At 41.6% G+C, this 19,733-nt stretch overlaps 1 protein-coding gene across 14 annotated transcripts in view; it reads left to right on the top strand.

Annotated features, from left to right (window-relative positions):
- Window positions 1-19,733, top strand: part of CCDC191 (coiled-coil domain containing 191) — a 113,691-nt gene that overhangs the window by 29,798 nt on the left and 64,160 nt on the right. For all 14 annotated transcript variants that reach the window (XR_016233094.1, XR_016233093.1, XR_016233091.1 and 11 more), the window contains 2 exons: window positions 1,492-1,645; window positions 16,427-16,617. Coding sequence is in view for 10 of the 14 variants with exons in the window: in XM_089331671.1 (XP_089187797.1) it covers window positions 1,492-1,645; window positions 16,427-16,617 (345 nt within the window). In the remaining 4 variants the exon portion in view is untranslated. The remainder of the gene's footprint in view (window positions 1-1,491; window positions 1,646-16,426; window positions 16,618-19,733) is intronic.

Raw genomic sequence — 19,733 nt, 5'->3', positions numbered from 1 at the left:
ATGTGTATTTTCATGTAATTTTTAACAAATCAGATCTATGGTATCAGCATTGTGGTTTTTTTTGTTTGTTTGTTTTGTTTGTTTGTTTTTGCAGGCAGAGTGGACAGGGAAAGAGAGAGAGACAGAGAGAAAGGTCTTCCTTTGCCGTTGGTTCACCCTCCAATGGCCGCCGCAGCCGGCGTGCTGTGACCAGCGCACCACGCTGATCCGAAGGCAGGAGCCAGGTGCTTTTCCTGGTCTCCCATGGGGTGCAGGGCCCAAGGACTTGGACCATCCTCCACTGCACTCCCGGGCCACAGCAGAGAGCTGGCCTGGAAGAGGGGCAACCGGGACAGGATCCGGCGTCCCGACCAGGACTAGAACCCGGTGTGCCGGCGCCACAAGGCGGAGGATTAGCCTATTGAGCCGCGGCGCCGGCCAGCATTGTGTTTTTTAATGCCCAGTGTGATTTTCCCATAATCATCTAATATAACCCAGTTATGACATTAGTAGTGTGGAAAGAATCAGTAAACTCTTCTTGTTGGGAGGGCTTTTTTGAACTTATTTGTAAGCTATCCTAAATCTGTTCACTGCATAGTTTTAGAGTATCTCTTCCTGAACATTTACTCTGTACAAGGGGGAAAATAATAATTTTGCATTGGAAAGCCTCCTTCATCAAGAGATGAAGGTTAACATCAGCAGTGATAGTATTAATAACAGTGATAAATAACATTGTGTATCCCCTGTTACTCAATAATACCTGACTTCTTTATTATTTTTTTTTTACTACAAACCCTTGTAAAAGTCTTGTGGTAAGAATATCATTCCTTCCTACTTGAGGATTATTTTTTATTGCCCTTATAAGAAGGGATAAAAATTAATCCATATTAGAAAAACACTTGGTAGTTGTTAACTCTCAAATTTTTTTTAAACTTTTATTTAGTAAATATAAATTTCCAAAGTACAGCTTATGGATTATAATGGCTTTCCCCCCCCATAACTTCCCTCCTACCCATAACCCTCCCAACTCCCACTCCCTCTCCCATTCCATTCACATCAAGATTCATTTTCAATTATCTTTATATACAGAAGATCAATTTAGTATATATTAAGTAAAGATTTTAACAGTTTGCACCCACACAGAACATAAAGTGTAAAATACTGTTTGAGTACTAGTTACAGCATTAATTCACAATGAACAACACATTAAGGACAGAGATCAAATGATCAAAGTATGATTCAGTGTTAAATTCAACAAAAATACTTTGCTAAAATATCTATAGTAATTTCTGTTTTTCAAAGTACTTTATAATAATAATATGTTCTACTTAATCTGTATTTTTTAAAAGGATAACTAAGCCTCCAAAAAAGTCATCCTACTACATAGTTTTTCAGCTAAGAAAAAAAATACGTTTCTTCTGATGAAAAATTCAGTGTTCATTCCACTACCATAGGTTATAATTACTCATTTTAAATCTATTGTACATGTATATACAAATTGTTTTTTAACAGAGAGAAGACAAAGCAAGAAGAAAATTCTCAAAAGAATCCAGAAAAAGGCACATTTCAGAGTGCACACATTCCTCTAGATGAAGGAAAAATGGCAAGAGAAAGAAAAATGAAACTGAAGAAATTATTAATCCAGACTTTCAAGGAAAATCACCAGGTAGGAGTTGTAATATCTCCTTACTTGGCATTCTGTAGTATGGTAAATGACCAGGAGTTCCATCAGATATGGGATGACATAAATACCACACTCCACTGAGCCACATTACCAATGTCAAAATCACACACACCAGGGCCGGTGCCACGGCTCACTAGGCTAATCCTCTGCCTGCGGCGCCAGCACCCCGGGTTCTAGTCCTGGTTGGGGTGCCGGATTCTGTCCGGGTTGCTCCTCTTCCAGTCCAGCTCTCTGCTGTGGCCAGGGAGTGCAGTGGAGGATGGCCCAAGTGCTTGGGCCCTGCACCCGTGTGAGAGACCAGGAGGAGGCACCTGGCTTCTGGCTTCAGATTGGCGCAGCGCGCCAGCCGTAAAGACCATTTTGGGGGTGAACCAATGGAAAAGGAAGACCTTTGTCTCTGTTTCTCTCTCTCTCACTGACTCTGCCTGTCAAAAAAAAAAAAAAAAATCTGAACATGTTGCTCAGATATTTAAAAAATAAAATAAAACCAAAATCACATACACCATTTGTTTTGTGTAGCCTAGTTGCCTTGGTGCAGAGGACCAAGTAACAGTCCCCTGTTCTGGGACCATTCTTGATATACTTTGGTGGGTTCTTGGGAGATTGGGGGATAAATTTAGGACTTCTTAAACTACCCTTTTCAGAATAGCATTTAACTACTAAGGCAGCTTAGCTTCCACTTTGAGTCTTAAGGACTGTTGTGTTCTGGACTACTCAGAAAATACAGGAACCTATTACTTGCCTTTAGTAGCTCAGATCCTAAAGCAATGATACACTTATGTCCCTACTTCTTTTTTTATTGGTCTATATTTTATCTTACTCTTTTTTTTCTTCCTTTTACTTTCTATTTTAGTAAAAATAACTGGCAGATTTTTTTATTGATAAACAAGTATCTTCCTCAAGTTATTTAAGTCATTTTTTTCAATGAGGTAGGACTGCTAGAAGTATGAATTTGGAGCTTATAGCATTTAACATGTAAGAAAATACTTGACAGATTTATAAATGAGAAAGTTGGATGAGAAAATATTAATTTGATATTTTATATCTTTTACAACATCCTTAGGCTTTGCTGAAATTTAGTTAAAAAGTTATAAGAATGAATACATGAATGAGTAGATTTAACAAGAGAAAATATAATGTTAGGAAGATACTTAGCCAGCTTTATATTAATCTAGGGATTGACTTTTTTTTTTTTTTTTTTTTTTGACAGGCAGAGTAGACAGTGAGAGAGAGAGACAGAGAGAAAGGTCCTCCTTTGCCATTGGTTCACCCTACAATGGCCGCCGTGGCCAGCGCACCGCGCTGATCCGATGGCAGGAGCCAGGTACTTATACTGGTCTCCCATGCGGGTGCAGGGCCCAAGGACTTGGGCCATCCTCCACTGCACTCCCGGGCCACAGCAGAGAGCTGGCCTGGAAGAGGAACAACTGGGACAGAATCCAGCGCCCCGACCGGGACTAGAACCCGGTGTGCCAGCGCCGCTAGGTGGAGGATTAGCCTATTGAGCCGCAGCGCCGGCCCAGGATTGACTTATAAAGGCCCTAGAAATCAATAACAGAAAGTTGCATGTGATAAGGATAACTAATATATGAGGAAGAAAAGTAAAATAGTCAAAGCAATTTAAAAAATAAAAAAAAAATTATAACTAGACAAATATATTTGGACTGCATTTCGAACTGAAAGGCAGACAGTCAATAATTATTCAGGTATTAAATAAAAGACTGGTCAGAATTTGACCTCAGGGATAGAGAAGAAAGTGTGGTAAAAGGAAATGTTAGGAGTTGGGATTAATCTGTTTTTTTGTTTTTTTTTTTTTTAAGATTTATTCATTTATTTTGAAAGTCACAGTTACAGAGAGAGAGGGAAAGACAGTGAGAAAGATTTTCCATCTGCTGGTTCACTCCCCACATGGCTGCAATGGCCATGGCTGTGCCAGGTCAAAGTCAGGAGCCAAGAACTTCGTCTTGGTCTTCCATGTGGGCAGCAGGGGCCCAAACACCTGAGCCAACTTCCTCTGATTTCCCAGGCACATTAGCAGGGAGCTGGATGGGAAGTACAGCATCTGGGACACAAACTGGTACCCATTTGAGATGCCAGCATTACAGATGGCAGCTTTTCCCACCATACCACAATGCTGAACCATGGGATTAATATTTTGAGAGATATTTGATGAGGCTCTTGGATTCTACAACCTTCATGAGACATAAAGAATTAGTGTGCCCTCCTATAAAAAAAAGTTCAGATTTCTAAAAGAAAATAGGAAGAGAAATAAGTATTTGCGGAACCATCTTAAGAAAGCATAAGGATAAAATGCCATGGTATGTTACTTAATCTATGGGAGGAATGACATTTGTTCCCTAAAAAATGAATTTAAAAATTGTTTTGGAAGTACACTGTACATAAAGAAATCATGTATTTTATATGGAACTGCTAGATATGAATGTTAGACATATATACATAATTTTAGAATAGATTAGAATTTTAGATTAGTGGCCCATCTAAAACAGATTACTTGATTTTAAAAGGACCAATTGGAACAGTGTTTTGACATAATGCAGCACCAGCATCCCATGTGGGTATCAGTCTTTCAAGACCTGACTGCTCCACTTCTGATCCAGCTCCCTGCCAATGCACCTGAGAAAGCAGCAGAAGATGGCCTATGTGCTTGGACCCCTGCATCCAACTGGGAGATCTGTAAGAATCTCTGGGCTCTTGGCTTCAGCCTGGCACAGGCCTGGCCATTGTGGCCATTGGAGAGTGAACCAGTGGATCAATGATCTCTTTCTCTCTGTCTTTCCATCTCTCTCTGTAACTCTGTCTTTCAAAGTACATAAAAATAATTTAAAAAAGAAAAAAAAAGAACCAAGTGGGCATTTAACTTAGCAGTAAATATGCTAATTAAAATATCTGTGTCCAACATCAGACTACCTTCGTTCCATGTGTGGCTCCAGCTCCTGATTCCAGCTTCCTGTTAATGCGGACCTTGGGAGGGAGTAGTAATGGTCCAAATTATTGGATTCCTGCCACCACATGGAAGACTTGAGTTTAGTTCCTCTCTCCTGGTTGCCAGCTCCCAGCTTTGGGTCCTGGCTCCATTGGGGAGTGAACCAATAGATGGGAGCTCTCTTTCTGTGTTTTTCTCTGCCTCTCAAATAAAACAGAAAGTATTGGGTGAAGGGTAGAGGTAGTGGGGAGGGATTGGATAGATTAGAAAATTAACATTGGTGGGGGCTGGCACTGTGGTATAGTAGGTTTAGCTTCTTCCTGGAGTGCTGGCATCCCATGTGGACGTTGGTTCGAGCCCTGACTGCTCCAATTCTGATCCGGCTACCTACTAATGCACCTGTGAAAGCAGTGGAAGATGGCCCAAGTGCTTGGGCCTTTGCACCCATGTGGGAGACCCAGAAGAAGCTCCTGGTTCCTGGCCCAGCTATAGCCATTATGGCCACATTGGTACAGTATCATTAAATACCACTACCTGAACTATGGACCCTATTAGGTTATCCTGTTTTCCTACCAATGTCCTTTTTTTGCTCCAGGACAGTATATAACATATCAGGGAGTATATAATTGTTTACAATAACCTTGATCATTTGGTTAAGGTTGTATCTGCTGGGTTTTTTCAATGTAAAGTTACTAGTTTTCCCTTCATAATTAATAGATGTCTAACAGGAGTTATTGTGAAACTTTGCAAATATCCTGTTTCTCCTTAAGCTTTCACCTATTAATATTAGCATCTATTGGTAGATCTTGCCTATAGCTTTTTTAAAAAAATAATTTATTTGAAAGGCAGCCAGACAGATAGAGATCATCCATCCTCCAGTTCACTCCCCACATGCCCACAATAACTGGGGCTGAGGCAATCCAAAGCCAAGACAGAAACTCAGTCTGGATCTCCTACATGGGTGGCAGCAATCTAAGTATTTGAGCCATTATTGGTGTCTCTCAGTGTGCACATTAACAGGAAGCCAGAATCAGAAGCAGAGTCAAAACTTGAATCCAGGCACTCTGATATGGGTTGCAGACATCTCAAGACACATCTTAACCACTCTGCTAGATGTCACCCCCTGCAACAATTATTAATGTGGCATTTGTCTAATGGTGATTTTGTCTTTTCCTTAATTGTTTCATTTTTATTAATTGAAAATTTTCTAGAAGGAAGAACTGTCTCTTGTCTCCCATTTATTTAAGTAACCAATCATTTTATTCAGTTTGGGCTCAGTATTTATTTTATTCTATGGATTATAATATAATATTACTGTTGTTTACTTTGTTATTCAAATTGTTCCAACTTTTACCACTAGGAAATCTTTCAGGTCGACCCTTTTGTGATTTTAACATGCTTCCAACTTTTTTGAGCACTTCTTCTTTTTTGCATCACTGTATATTGCAGGCCTGTCTTCTATTTTCCCTTCCCTAACCCTGGGATCAACCATTTCAACATGGAAATTGGCTCCTTTTATCGGAGAATGGTCTTTAGAAACCAAGATTTAGGTGCTAGATGTGCTCACTGCCACTGGGTTGTCATTGTTTCTGGGTCCTCTCAGCAGATAGAAAAGTGTAAGTATTTAAAGTAACCCACACATACACACACATTATATTTCTGTGTCTATCTTTATACATATTAAATTCTATGAGTTCATACTGATACTTCCAATTCCAGTACAAAAGAGGGATCATGCCATTTTTCTCTCTTTCCTTGTCTGTATCTTACTTTTTTTTTTTTAATATTTATATATTTGAAAGGCAGAGAGAGAGAGAGAGAGAGGTAGAGACAAAGAGAGAATCTTTCATCCACTGATTCACTCCCCAAATGGCTGCAACAGCCAGGGATGGGCCAGGCCGAAGCCAGGAGCCAGAAGCTTCTTCTGAGTCTCCCACACGGGGTCAGGGACCCAAGTACTTGGATCATCTTCTGCTCTCTTCTGAGGCACAGTAGCAGGGAGTTGGATCAGAAGTGGAGCAAATGGGTCTTGAACTGGGGCTCAAAAGTGATACCAGCACTGCAGGCAGCAGCTGAACCCATTGCGCCACAGTGTTGGCCCCTGTAACTTACTTCTTTATTTATCTGTATATATATTAAATAAATTCATAATATTTTCAGTCCTATCCAGTACCACAGGTTTCAGTATAGCCTTTCCCTCTGTCTCATTTGTAAGTTCTTTCTCTGACCGTGAGAAATTTGGCTCTCATTATCTACATTATATATGTATTACTTCATTCCTAATGTACTATAAAAGTAGTTTTAGAATTGCTAAGGCATTACCACTATGGAAATACATTTACTAACTAGAGCACAATACCTGCATTTGTAAGTTGTTTTTGTTTTTAATCTTACAGTATTCAGTGAGAATATTGTTTTCTAAATTACTTATGTTACTTCTTTTCTTGTCCTTCCTCTTCAGTGTGATTGTGTTACTCATTTGTCATATGGTTGGTAAGTCTCTAATTTAGATTTCCACCATGTGTATGAGTATAACTGAGACATGATAAAAATCCACCCAGCAGACTCCTCAGTCTTCCACATGGACTTGGTGGGAGATAGGACACTCCTCTGGTAAATGCTGCAGGAGTAGGCAGGCCCTCTGAGCTCATTATCTTGGTCCCAGTCCACATTCCTCGCTAGGTAATGAAACTTGGAAACTCAGAAGTCTAGATATGACCACAGGTTGAAAAGGAAGAAAGTGCTTAACTGACTTACTCTGAGTAGCTTGATGACTAGAGACTCTTGTTAGCACCCTCAAAATACTTCACTGGGACAAACCCAACAGAAATAGCTGTACGGAGTATTTGTAGGAAGACTTTGAAGAATCTGTATCTAGTTCCGTTCCTTTAATTCATGCAATTCTTTGTGACTTGACTCTATTTCATCTGTTCCACCAAACAATCTCTAAACATCTCATTTGAGCCACATTATTTGAAGATTTTCTGAGAGAAACAATACAAGATGTCTTATCAAAACACAAGTTCAGGTGCACCATGCATTTTCCCTACATAGTTCATTGCTGGGTCTGTTGTTTTATCAAAAACATCTGTTTCTGTGCAGAAACCTCCCACTACTAGCCTATCCTATTTTCTCTTTGATCTTACAGTGAAATCTCTTGGGGAGACTAAGCAATGTCATTGCTAATTAGCAGAAACAACAAGGGATTAGCTAGGAGTTTCTTATACCATTGGAAAATGCCCTTCTTAATTCTCACTCTATTCTGAAATACACTTTTGTTTTAATAAGACTAGAAACTCTGTGATGTTTCCTGTTTGTGAAAGTTGAAGAACACAATGAAAAACTGTCCACCTGGCACACACATCAGTCATTTAGGGTGACACTAACTCTGAAGTCTTCATTCTCTGGGGAATGGTTTCAGTTTGCTTGTTTGGTTGGGTTTTCTGTTAGAGAGTAAGATAATCATGACCCAGAGGATTCATTATTAACGCCACCTTGTGACAAACTGCATTCCAAATCTAAACCAAGGAAATATAGGGCTAGATGGAATATAAGCCTGGATTTTTTTCCGGACAGAATGATGAAAACTGTAGTTAAGCATTTTAAGTACCTCATTTATATAGCATAGTTCCTTTCCCAAAGATCTTAGTGTTATCAGAACTGCCAACATAACACTAAAGGAAAACCATTTCTGAGCTGACACATGGCAACTAACCTCTCAACAACGCTGTCTTATGTTTAGGGAGAGAAAGGAAGAGCCCCTTTGCAAATAAACTGTAAAGAAAGAGAAATGGAGCACATACATGGAGAATACTGAGATTCATATAACTCCCCTTTAGATTCATGGGCAAGGTCAATATGTGTTAATACATTTTAGCAGGTGCTTAGGAGGAATTTTCCAACTAAAATTGTATTTGTTTTGGTAAGGAGATCATTTATTTTGTTATATTCTTCCTTCCCTCACCCCACGAGCAACCCAGACTTCCATTGTCACAGAGGGTACAGTGAGGGCCAGTTAACTAAAATACTGGGCTGATGTTTTGCTTTTCCAATTCTATGAAGCCTCTTTTGATCACAGAGGTTCCTATTCTCTCTCTGTCTCACTCCCTCTCTCCTTCTCTCTCTCTTTGGCTCTCTCCTTCTCTTCCCTCTCTCCTTCTCTCTCTCTCTCTCTTCTTTTATTTGAGAAGCAGAGGGACACACAGAAAGAGAGACAGAGAGAAAGCTACCATTAGCTGCTTCAGTCCCCAAATGTCTGCAACAGCCAAGGCTGAGATGGGGTCAAAGCTGAGAGCTAGGAATGCCATCTGGGTCTGCTGGGTAATGGGAGCCCAACTATTCGAGCTGTCACTGCTGCCTCCACAAATCTGCACTGGTGGAGAGCTGGGATCAGGTGGAGCTGGGAATCAAGCCCAAACACTGTGATGTGGGATGCAGGCCCTATTCTTAATATGTGATTTCTTTTTTGTCTTTGGAAAAAACAGATTAAATTTGTTTTTCAAGTGTAAAAGCCTTTGGCATAAGTTAATCCCATTAGATTTTATGAAGTAGAGTATGTTTTCCCCTAAACAGTAGACATTTAATATGAATATTTACAAGGATATTGAGTGGGTGAGGAACAAAGGACATCACATCATCATCTTGCTGTCAGACTACCCTGATGGTGAATAAAGCATTTGTCTGAAATATTCTGAGATAAGCTGTGTTCTTGGCAGTGTGTCTGTGTGTGTGTGTGTGTGTGTGTGTGTGGAGGGGCAGGGAGTAGGTATAGGTAGAGAGGGGAAAGATTTCCAAGTGAAAAAGTGGTAGTGAGCATTAGCTCTGCTTTCACTAAAAACATGAGATTGTGGGAACCAGTCCAGGCTGGATTGAGAAGGACATAAGCCATCTCCTAATGGTAATCAGGTTATAGGCTCTATTGTGGTTTTCTTTAATAAGAGTCCAGAGTTTCATTGGTTAAGAAGATACCACTTGTAAATGGTGAGACTAGGCAGTTGCTTCCTGAAATTCTACCGTGAAACAAAATGACTATTAGATAATTATAGCAATATTAAACTAATATTAAACTAATATTAAATTAAAATATAGCAATATTAAACTCCTTAACAGAATTAGTAGTTTACAAAATGTCCTCATGTTTAGTGGCACTTATTGAAACAATTGTGGGTAAAATGATATAATGTCTGATATCGGGGAATTATTTGTAAACATTCCAGAAAGGAAAGTTGGTGGAGAAAAGAAAGACAAAATTGACAAAATGTTGATAATTTTCAAAACTGGATAAAAGTTTATTCTTTTGTTCTAGATTTTGGTATGTTTGTTAAATTTCTGTAATAAGGGTTTTAAAAAAAATAAAAGGAAGGAGAATAAAGTTGAATACAAAACTAAAATGGGCATCACATCTTCCAGTATATAATTTTTTTGTCTATAGCCATTGGTAGCATTTCACACAGCAATGGTTGTCAAAATTTAGGCCACTAGGCTTTTCCATGGAATCCAACAGCAAGTCTAGGTCTTAGCATTGTGTTCTGGGAACAGAATGTGTTTCCTCTAATTAGTTTCAAAAGTGTGTGGTTAGAGCTGGGAGGGTAATGTGATTTCTTCTCTTTTCTTTGGGGCAAAATTATGAAAATTAGGCATATGATGGGTCATAGGGTACTGCTTTTGCATTGCAAAATTCAGTGCTGTTTAGTGCTGCTTCTTCCCACTGAAGATTTATTTTGCCATAATAAAGGTCTTCCTCTCCTCAACCCCCAGGCTCTTTTGTAGCCTCTTTGGAGTCATTTGCCTAGTTACAGTGGTCCCAAAAAGGAAAAAAAGTTGAGGATTACTTCCTTTTGTAGCAATTGGGTGTCTATTCCTTTTGACTTGGGAGCAGCAAGGAGTCTTTTGGGGAGTCTGGGGTGAGCATAGCTTTGTTCTTGACATTCAGGCCTTGGCCGACTCCCCTGGACCACTAGTTGCACTGCAGTTAGTTCCAGTCAACAAAGGTAAATTGTAAACTTGTTGACATTTTTTGTCCTCTTTACAATTCCTTGTTTATTTTTCCTTGATGGAGAATTTTGATGCAATTATCACTGAGCTTTCTGACAAAAGGGAAATAGCTGAGGAATTTTGATGAGTTACCCACTTCATTAATCAGAACAAGCATCTCTAGTGACAGGGTTAGAATTACAATGAAGATTAGATAGCAAATTGCTGTTCCACCTAATGTCAATCATTCCTGGTGACAGCAGTGTGATTACACTTCAGGGAAGAGCTTTTCTTGCCAACAAAATGAGGGCAACTCCAGTGCAGGTAATAAATTTAGCATGGCGAACTGTCATTTCTTCTCTTGAGTGGAGTCCTTAACAACCAAATAATGTCTTGTGGAAGATTTTGAAGAGAAGAAAACATTACACTTTAAAACTTTCTACATATCATAGTATGTTGTTTTAAGAATTATACACACACACACACACACACACACACTTACTTGGGAAGAGTTCATCCCATAGTAATTTTCTGTATTTTATTTACCTGTGTCAGACCTTGATTATTTCTGCAACTATGATAGAGAGATGGTAAAAATTAGGAAAAGAGCACATGACTATATCTGAAAAACCTATCAAAAATAAAAAACTGGTACAAAACTGGAATCTGTGGGGCCAGCACTCTGGCCTGAAGCGCTGGCATCCCATATGGGCGCCAGTTCGAGACCCAGCTGCTCCACTTCCGATACAGCTCTCTGCTATGGCCTGGGAAAGCAGTAGAAGATGGCCCAAGTCCTTGGGTCCCTGCACCCACGTGGGATACCTGAATCAGCACAGCTCTGGCCTTTGTGGACAATTGGGGATTGAACCATTGGATGGAAGACCTCTCTCTCTCTCTCTCTCTCTCTCTCTCTCTCCCCCTCCTTTCTCCCCTCCCTCCCTCCCTCCTTCTCCTCTCTCTCTGTAACTCTGACTTTCAAATAAATCAATAAATCTTAAAAAAAAAAATAACTAAATGTACTAGGATAAAAGTGGAAGGAGGTCAAACTGGTTACCTGGATACTAAAAATTTTAAGTTTTGCTGACTTAAACAGAAAGCTTTTTTCTTCCAACCCAGTTATGCTTTTAAATAATATTTCTTGTTTCAAAGAACAAAGAGATGAAGTTCTACTGTGGTTCCAGAGTGTAGAACTGAAGAGAATAAGCAGGTCTTGGAGCAGCAGGGAGTTAGCTGAGGGGAGGGAATAATGGGAAGAGTAAATCAATCATGTCTATGGAATTATGCCACCTCCTGTCCTGTCTAAATAAAAACAGAAGATGAGACTGAGAGTATATTTTTTTCCCAAATATTTTCTTCCAACCACATTTATGGGACTCCTGTTTACCTGAATAATGTTTGCTATGAACCAAGAATAACTAAGCAGCTATTCTTGATTCATACTACGTTTTTAATTTAAATTTTAATGGGATTGCTTTTCAGAGCAGACAAGAGAAAAACCAATAGCAAGCTGATTTCAAGAGGCAGTTCCTGTATGAGTCTGTCACTTTGCTATTGTTAATGTCTACATAGTGAAACTGAATTATTGACCTTTAAAATCAGTCATTTTGCTCTCAAAATCTTAAATCTCCACTTAGGTATTTTTAAATAAAGATATTGACTGTAGAATTTATAAACTCAAATTTTCCCCTCCTTAGTTCAGATATGTCCCTAACCAATACTTTTCTACCATGGCAAGTTAGGTATTTAGTTTTCTTCACTATCCAAGAAGCAAAGAATTTGCCCTTCTTTTTTAGAAGAGAATTTTTACCTCACAGAGTCATCAGGATGTTGGCACATTTCTGTATTAGCCTTAAGTGAACCCCTAACTCTTTGCTTTTTCAACAAAGCTCTCTGTATGTGAAGTTTTAGCTTGGTGAAGTAAATCATAATACTGTAACAGTCTCTATGTTTTTTAAGCATAAGGTTTTTGTTCAAAGATTTATTTATTAAGAGAAAGAGAAATATTTCATGTACTATTTACTTCCCAAATGGCTGCAACAGTCGGGGCTAGGCCAGTACAAAGCCAGGTGCCAGGAACTCCATCCGGGTCTGCTACATGGAAGCCAGGGCTTCCTCTGCTTTCTGAGGTATATTAGCTGGTAGCTGGATCAGAAGCGGAGAAGATGGGATGACACCCAGATTGCCTATATGAGATGCTGGCATCACAGAACAGAGCTTAACCTTCCATGCCACAGCCCCATCCCAAACATAGTCTCTATTTTGACATGATAATCTAAGAATTTAAAAAGAAGTACATGTCTAAAAAATTTAATAGAACATAGAGATCTCTCCAGACCCTGAATCTGTTGGCACATCGATCCTGGACTTCTAAGCCTTCAGAATTACATTCAGGAAACAGCTCCTTCAAAAGAAAAAGACTCTTGGAAGACCCTTGGACTCTGACCACCTTCAGGTCAACCTGAATCAGAAAAATCTTCAGATACCTAAACTCCCTCCATTTTACAGCAGTCCCCAAAGGGAAGACCTTCAAACTTCCAGGACTTCCCCAAGGGAGTAGGGGATTCTACCAACAGTTGTCAAGAAGAACCTCAAACCACAGTGTGCCCTTAGGGGGATGTCAGATCACCACTGCACACTAAGGAGAATTATTCTACAGGGCTTGCCAGACCACCCGTGTCTCCTAAGTGGGATGTGAAATCATCAATGCTCCCCAAGGGAGATATACTGCTAGTGTCTCCCGAGGGGAATTTCCCAACCAGGGGCAGTCACTAAACAGAATCCTCACTGAACCACATTGACCCACCCCACCATGGGGACCCTCGAACCCAAAGAGCTCACCCCATCCCTGAACCCAACTCCAAGAGACCCCCATTGCTAAATCCTCTTCCCAGGGATCCTTGTACATAGTAAATTCTTCCATTAGCATGCCTGCTTTCTCCTCTAAAATGACTTGGCATCCCATAGAGGCGCCAGTTTGACCTGGCTGCTCCACTTCTGATCCATCTCTCTGCTATGGCCTGCCTGAGAAAGCAATGGAAGGTGGTCAAAGTGTTTGGGCCCCTGCACCCACGTGGGAGACCGGAAGAAGTTCCTGGCTGCTGGCTTCAGATGGCCCAGCTCTAGCATTTGAGGCTATTTGGGGAGTGAACCAGCGGATGGAAGACCTCTCTCTCTTTCTCTCACTATGCCTCTGCTTCTGCCTCTCTGTAACTCTGTCTTTTAAATAAATAAATAAATCTTAAAAAAAAAAGGAAGAAAACATGTGCAGGAGAGCCACTGAGGCTCTCAAGAGAACCACTGGGATCATCCTTCCTTTAAGAATGCCTACAGAAATGCATTTCAAGGAGATATATAAGGGGAAAGTAGTTCATGTGGTCTTGGAACTGGAGCTGATTGCCATCTGGGTATTACAGGCTTGTCTTATTCTAATACTTACATAGTATCCTCTGCTAAAGGAGTGACTGGTGAACACCAACATGTCCATAAAGGCAACCTCTTGGGAAAAAATATTAAATAGTTACATGGAAATTGCTTTGAACTTTACAAAGAAAAGGAATATAGAAATTCAAGAAATACTATTAATAGTGTTGCTGTTGTAAAGGTGGATTATATTTGTACTGCTTCGTCTTTAGAAATAATCCAGGAGTTAAAATTAGAAATAGTTACACAGGGCCAGCGCCGCGGCTCAATAGGCTAATCCTCCGCCTTGCAGCGCCGGCACACCGGGTTCTAGTCCCGGTCGGGGCGCCGGTTTCTGTCCTGGTTGCCCCTCTTCCAGGCCAGCTCTCTGCTGTGGCCCGGGAGGGCAGTGGAGGATGGCCCAAGTGCTTGGGCCCTGCACCCCATGGTGCGCCGGCCACAGCGCGCCAGCCGTGGCGGCCATTGGAGGGTGAACCAACGGCAAAGGAAGACCTTTCTCTCTGTCTGTCTCTCTCTCAGTCCATTCTGCCTGTCAAAAAGAAAAAAAAAAAGAAAAAAGAAATAGTTACACAGAATATTTTACCAAGTCATTCAAGAGGAATCACTTGAACAGCTATGGTAAATAGACACAGGATATATGTACTTAACTTTGGCACGCAGGTTGACACTTTTAATGCTGTATTTTATGATATGAATAAATAATAATGCAGAAAGCCTACCCCTCACCCTGGCAGCTGTGTGTCTTCTATTTTGACACAAGGCATATCTTGTATTCAGCAAATCTCCTTTCCTTTCTTCCTCCTCCCATTCCTTCCTTCCTTCCTTAGGATCTAAAATGAAGGTCTAGGAAATGCGCCCTCATTTAACATAATAGAAAGGTAAAAAGTGTTTTTTTTTAAGTTGCTATGATTTTTCCTAGTGAGAGATTATAATAATATTGTGTCGTTTTTCTACATGAAAATATAACTGGCACCCTATGTAGAAAACTTATGGACTATTTCTAAGAATTCTAGCATTTGCTTTCTTTTTTTGAGAGAGAGAGATATCTTCTATCTACTGGTTCACTTCCCAGATGACAACAATGGCTGGAATTGAACCAGTTTGAAGCCAGGAGCCAGGAACTTCTGGGTTTCCCACATGGTTTCAGGGGCCCAAAAACTTGAGCCATCTTCCACTGCTTTCCCAGGCTATCAGCTGGGAATTGAATTGGAAGTGGAACAGCCCGGATTCAAACCTGGGCCCGTGTGGGAAGGATGCCAATGCTGAAGATGGCAGCTTAACCTGTTGCACCATAGCGCCAGGCCCCTAGCATTTGCTTTTTTTGTTTTTGGCCTCTCAAAAGAAGAGATACCTTAAATATTTTTTTCAGAAGTGTCAAATCAGACACAATGCTGGGTGCTTAGTATATGTTGAAATAGTAGAAATTAAGTATATTTACAAGGATTGAAGCAGTACAAAGGGCTGATCATGCTAAAGCCATCAAGTCGGGCCGGCGCTGTGGTGTAGTGGGTAGAGCCACCTCCTGCAGTGCCAGCATCCCATATGGGCACCAGTTCGAGTCCCAGCTGCCCCAATTCCAATACAGCTCTCTGCTATGGCCTGGGAAAGAGTAGAAGATGTCCCAAGTCTTTGGGCCCCTGCACCCACAAGGGAGACCCAGAAGAATCTCCTGGCTCCTAGCTTTGAATTGGCACAGCTCCAGCTGCTGTGGCCATTTGGGGAATGAACCAGCAGATGGAAGACCTCTCTACTGCTTTCCCAGGCCATAGCTGAGAGCTGTATCGGAAGTGGAGCAGCTGGGACTCGAACAGCACCCATATGGGATGCCAGCACTGCAGCCAGCAGCTTTACCTGCTACGCCATAGCACCATCCCCCATCTGGTCTCTCTAGACCTGCTCACTAAACCCCTAACATGGTCAGTGACAGCCCAGCTGAAACTGTTGATTGTAGGTGTCTTGTTCTCAGAAACCAGCGACCCATTCCATCCTCCTTGGATCTCTACATTCACTTGCGCAGGACATCCGTGGTGTCAGTACTGGGAATGAATTAGAAGGTGGGCATTTTATGCTGTGAACAGCCTGTCAGGAAGGTCGTAGTGGAAGCGGGGCTTCCAGATCTTGCAACCAAGTCACTTCATTCTGTCTCAGATGCAGTTTGTTATTCCAGCTCCCTACTGAACTGGTGATTTACAGTGAGAATTATGACCTTAGGTAGTGAGGCTGAGAATACCTTAGATGCATGACTTGAATATTTCTCATCATTATTAACATAAGGGAATTGTGCTTTATCTGTTCCCTTTCATCAAGAGTTCCTAGATTTGTTAGAAAAAAATGTGACTGGAAAATCTGAGAAGAGTGCCCTTGATATTACATATTAGAAATGCTGACACTGATCACTGGTGATTTTTTGAATGTTTTCACTGCAGTGTCAAAAACGATATTTCTCTGCCTGGCACAAGCTGACACTTGATCATCAGATTAAGCTGGGGAAAGCTGGGACGTTGTCTGATTGGAAGCTTCAACTGAAGGTTCTCCGGGCCTGGAGAGACTACACAAGATCCCAAAAGCTTAAGCGGGAGACGCAAGCCTTGGAAAACAATCTTAGGGAGGAAAACAGGTACAAACTATTTATATATTAAAAGTCTTTATGATATATTTATCTAGAACATCTGCCTGAAAAACCCAGAAATGAACTTTAAAAATGCTGTTCACTGTAGTCATATTAACCATCTGTAAAATATAGTAATCATGGTTTTTCTGTGTTCCATCGCAAATTTGAAAAATGTAAACTGGGGCCAGTGCTGTGGTGTATTGGGTTAAACCACTGCCTTCAGTGCCTGCATCCCATGTGGGTGCTGGTTTGAATCCCGGCTGCTCCACTTTCCATCCAGCTCCCTGTTAATGCACCAGAGAATGCAGTGGAGAATTGCCCAAGTGCTTTGGCCCTTGCACTCACATAGGAAACCCAGAAGAAGCTCCTGGCTCCTGGCTTCTGTATAGCCCAGCCCTGACTATTGCGGCCATTTGGGGAGGGAACCAATGGATGGAAGGTCTCTCTCCATTTCTTTCTCTCTCTCACTGCAATTCTGACTTTCAAGTAAATAAATAAAATTTAAAAAACGGGGCCGGCGCTGCGGCTCAATAGGCTAATCCTCTACCTAGTGGCGCTGGCACACCGGGTTCTAGTCCCGGTCGGGGCGCTGGATTCTGTCCCGGTTGCCCCTCTTCCAGGCCAGCTCTCTGCTGTGGCCAGGGAGTGCAGTGGAGGATGGCCCAGGTCCTTGGGCCCTGCACAACATGGGAGACCAGGAGGAAGCACCTGGCTCCTGGCTTTGGATAGGCGCAGCGCCGGCCACAGCACGCCAGCCGTGGCGGCCATTGGAGGGTGAACCAACGGCAAAAAGGAAGACCTTTCTCTCTGTCTCTCTCTCTCTCATAATCCACTCTGCCTGTCAAAAATAAAAAAAAAAAAAAATGAAAGAGTATGTAGAGATCTAAAAAAAATTAAAAAAACAAAAATGTAACTGAAAAGTATAAGGAAACAAATTCATTTTATTTTATTTTTTCTTTAAAGGAAGTAAGAATAGGCTTTTCCCTGGCTCTCTGGTGTAGTAGTAGCTTTATACCCGGGACCATCTTATAAGTCAAAGGAGGGAGTTTGGTTTATTTTCCAGTAATTATCATTGGTAGAAATCACCATTTACAGATAGAACATTAATTAAGGACACAGGGAGCAGGACTGGCGCTGTGGGATAGAGGTAAAGCCACCACCTGCAGTGCCAGCAATCCATATGGGTGCAGGTTTGAGTCCTGGCCACTCCACCTCCAGTATAGCTCCCTGCTAATGAGCTTAGGAAAGCAGCAGAAGATGGTCCAAGTGCTTGGACCCCTGCACCCATGTTGGAGACCACGGGGAAGCTCCTGGCTCCTGGCTTTAGATCCACCCAGCTCTGGCCCTTGTGGCTGTTTTTGGAGTGAACCAGCAGATGGAAGATTTCTCTATTTCTCTCTGCCTTTCAAATAAATAAATAAATCTTAGAAAGAGAGAGAGAGAAAGAAAGAGGAAGGAAGGAAGGAAGGAAGGAAGGAAGGAAGGAAGGAAGGAAGGAAGGAAGGAAGGAAGGAAGGAAGGAAGGAAGGAGAGAGAGGGAGGGAGGGAAGGAGGGAAGGAAGAGAGAGAGAAAGAAAGGGAGAAAGAAAGAGAAAGAAAGAAAGGCCACAGGGAGCCTCCATCTAGGACGGCCAACAGATGAAGAGTGATTCCTCCCACTCTGCTGTCTTTTGCTCCACACCTTACACAGTGATTTTTGACACCTTTATATCAGCTCAGATGAAGCTTTTTCTGTTCCATTGTCTTAAAATTCAAAATATTTTCTTCTCCTTTCCTAAACTTTGTGTACTTGAATCAAAATCATATAGAAGGAACCATTTATTTATGCGGTGAGAGGGCTCAGGTGCATATGTGGAGTCACTTCTCTACTGGCAACTCTGTGCTTCATTCAAGAAGAAAAAATTGAGGAGTGGTTTGTGGGAGTGTTGTTACACTGAGGGGCTTGGTGCTTCCTGGAGCTGTGCAACCCTGTGACATTATCAGTCCTGGGGAGAATACATAAAAGACTGGCTCAAGGCCCCTTGACCTCAAAGAACTCAGTGTTATATAGGAAAAACAAAATCTAGAGATAGCAGAGGTGTTTTTTTGTTTGTTTGTTTTTGGACAGGCAGAGTTAGAGAGAGAGAGAGGGAGAGAGAGAGGTCTTCCTTCTTTCCGTTGGTTCACCACCACCACCACCACCCCCAGTGGCTGCTGTGGCCGGCGCTGCGCCTATCCGAAGCCAGGAGCCAGGTGCTTCCTCCTGGCCTCCCATGGGGTGCAGGGCCCAAGGACCTGGGCCATCCTCCACTGCACTCCCTGGCCACAGCAGAGAGCTGGCCTGGAAGAGGGGCAACCGGGACAGAATCTGGCGCCCCATCCGGGACTAGAACCCAGTGTGCCGGCACCGCAGGCAGAGGATTAGCCTAGGGAGCCGCGGCACCGGCCATCAGAGGTGTTGAGTAGTCGTAAATTAGTACGTCCCCTTGTGTGGCTGAGAACGTGGAGAGGGGAGTGTAGCTGTGACCAGAGCCTCCTGAAGAGCGCCAGGAAAGGCTTTTGGGCCTTGATCTGGGCTCTGCATGTTAATTGGATGTTCCCAGGTGGAGATAGGAGACTGGGGTGATGGCATGAAGTAGAGCCAGCTGGCATATTGTTGTGAAGGTCATCAACTCCTCAAAGACCTTTACTGCCAGGACAAGGAATTTTGGTATTCTTTGGTAAATAATGTTGAATTCTTTATGGTTTTTCAGCAGGGATGTTACCTAATTAGTTTCTTTTTCCTACTATATATAGGAGAGATTCTTTGGTTAAAAAAAAAAAAAAAAAAGAGGTAGAAAACTCTCCTGTACTTTGTTTCTAAAATCTTAGGATCTAGGAATTGATACAAGGAATTAGGTTGATGACAGGATTTGTTGGCTGAAGGAGGGAAACTGGAGGCTTATGAGTGGATGTAATGTGACAAGGACATAAAGTGAGTGGAAACTGGGATGTTGAAGTTCAAAATGGCCTGTGGGATTGACATGCCAGAGAAACTTGCAGAAGAAAAATCTGGAGAATTTTAAGATTCTATCCCAATTAAACTGTTTACAATTAGAAGCACTAAATGGGGATTTTATAATAGCATGATGTGCCAATTTGTT

The sequence above is a fragment of the Oryctolagus cuniculus genome, chromosome 4, assembly GCF_051225735.1.
Source record: "Oryctolagus cuniculus isolate XC-2025 breed Fujian yellow rabbit chromosome 4, ASM5122573v1, whole genome shotgun sequence".
Taxonomy (NCBI): domain Eukaryota; kingdom Metazoa; phylum Chordata; class Mammalia; order Lagomorpha; family Leporidae; genus Oryctolagus; species Oryctolagus cuniculus.
This window is presented reverse-complemented; position numbering and strand designations above follow the sequence as displayed.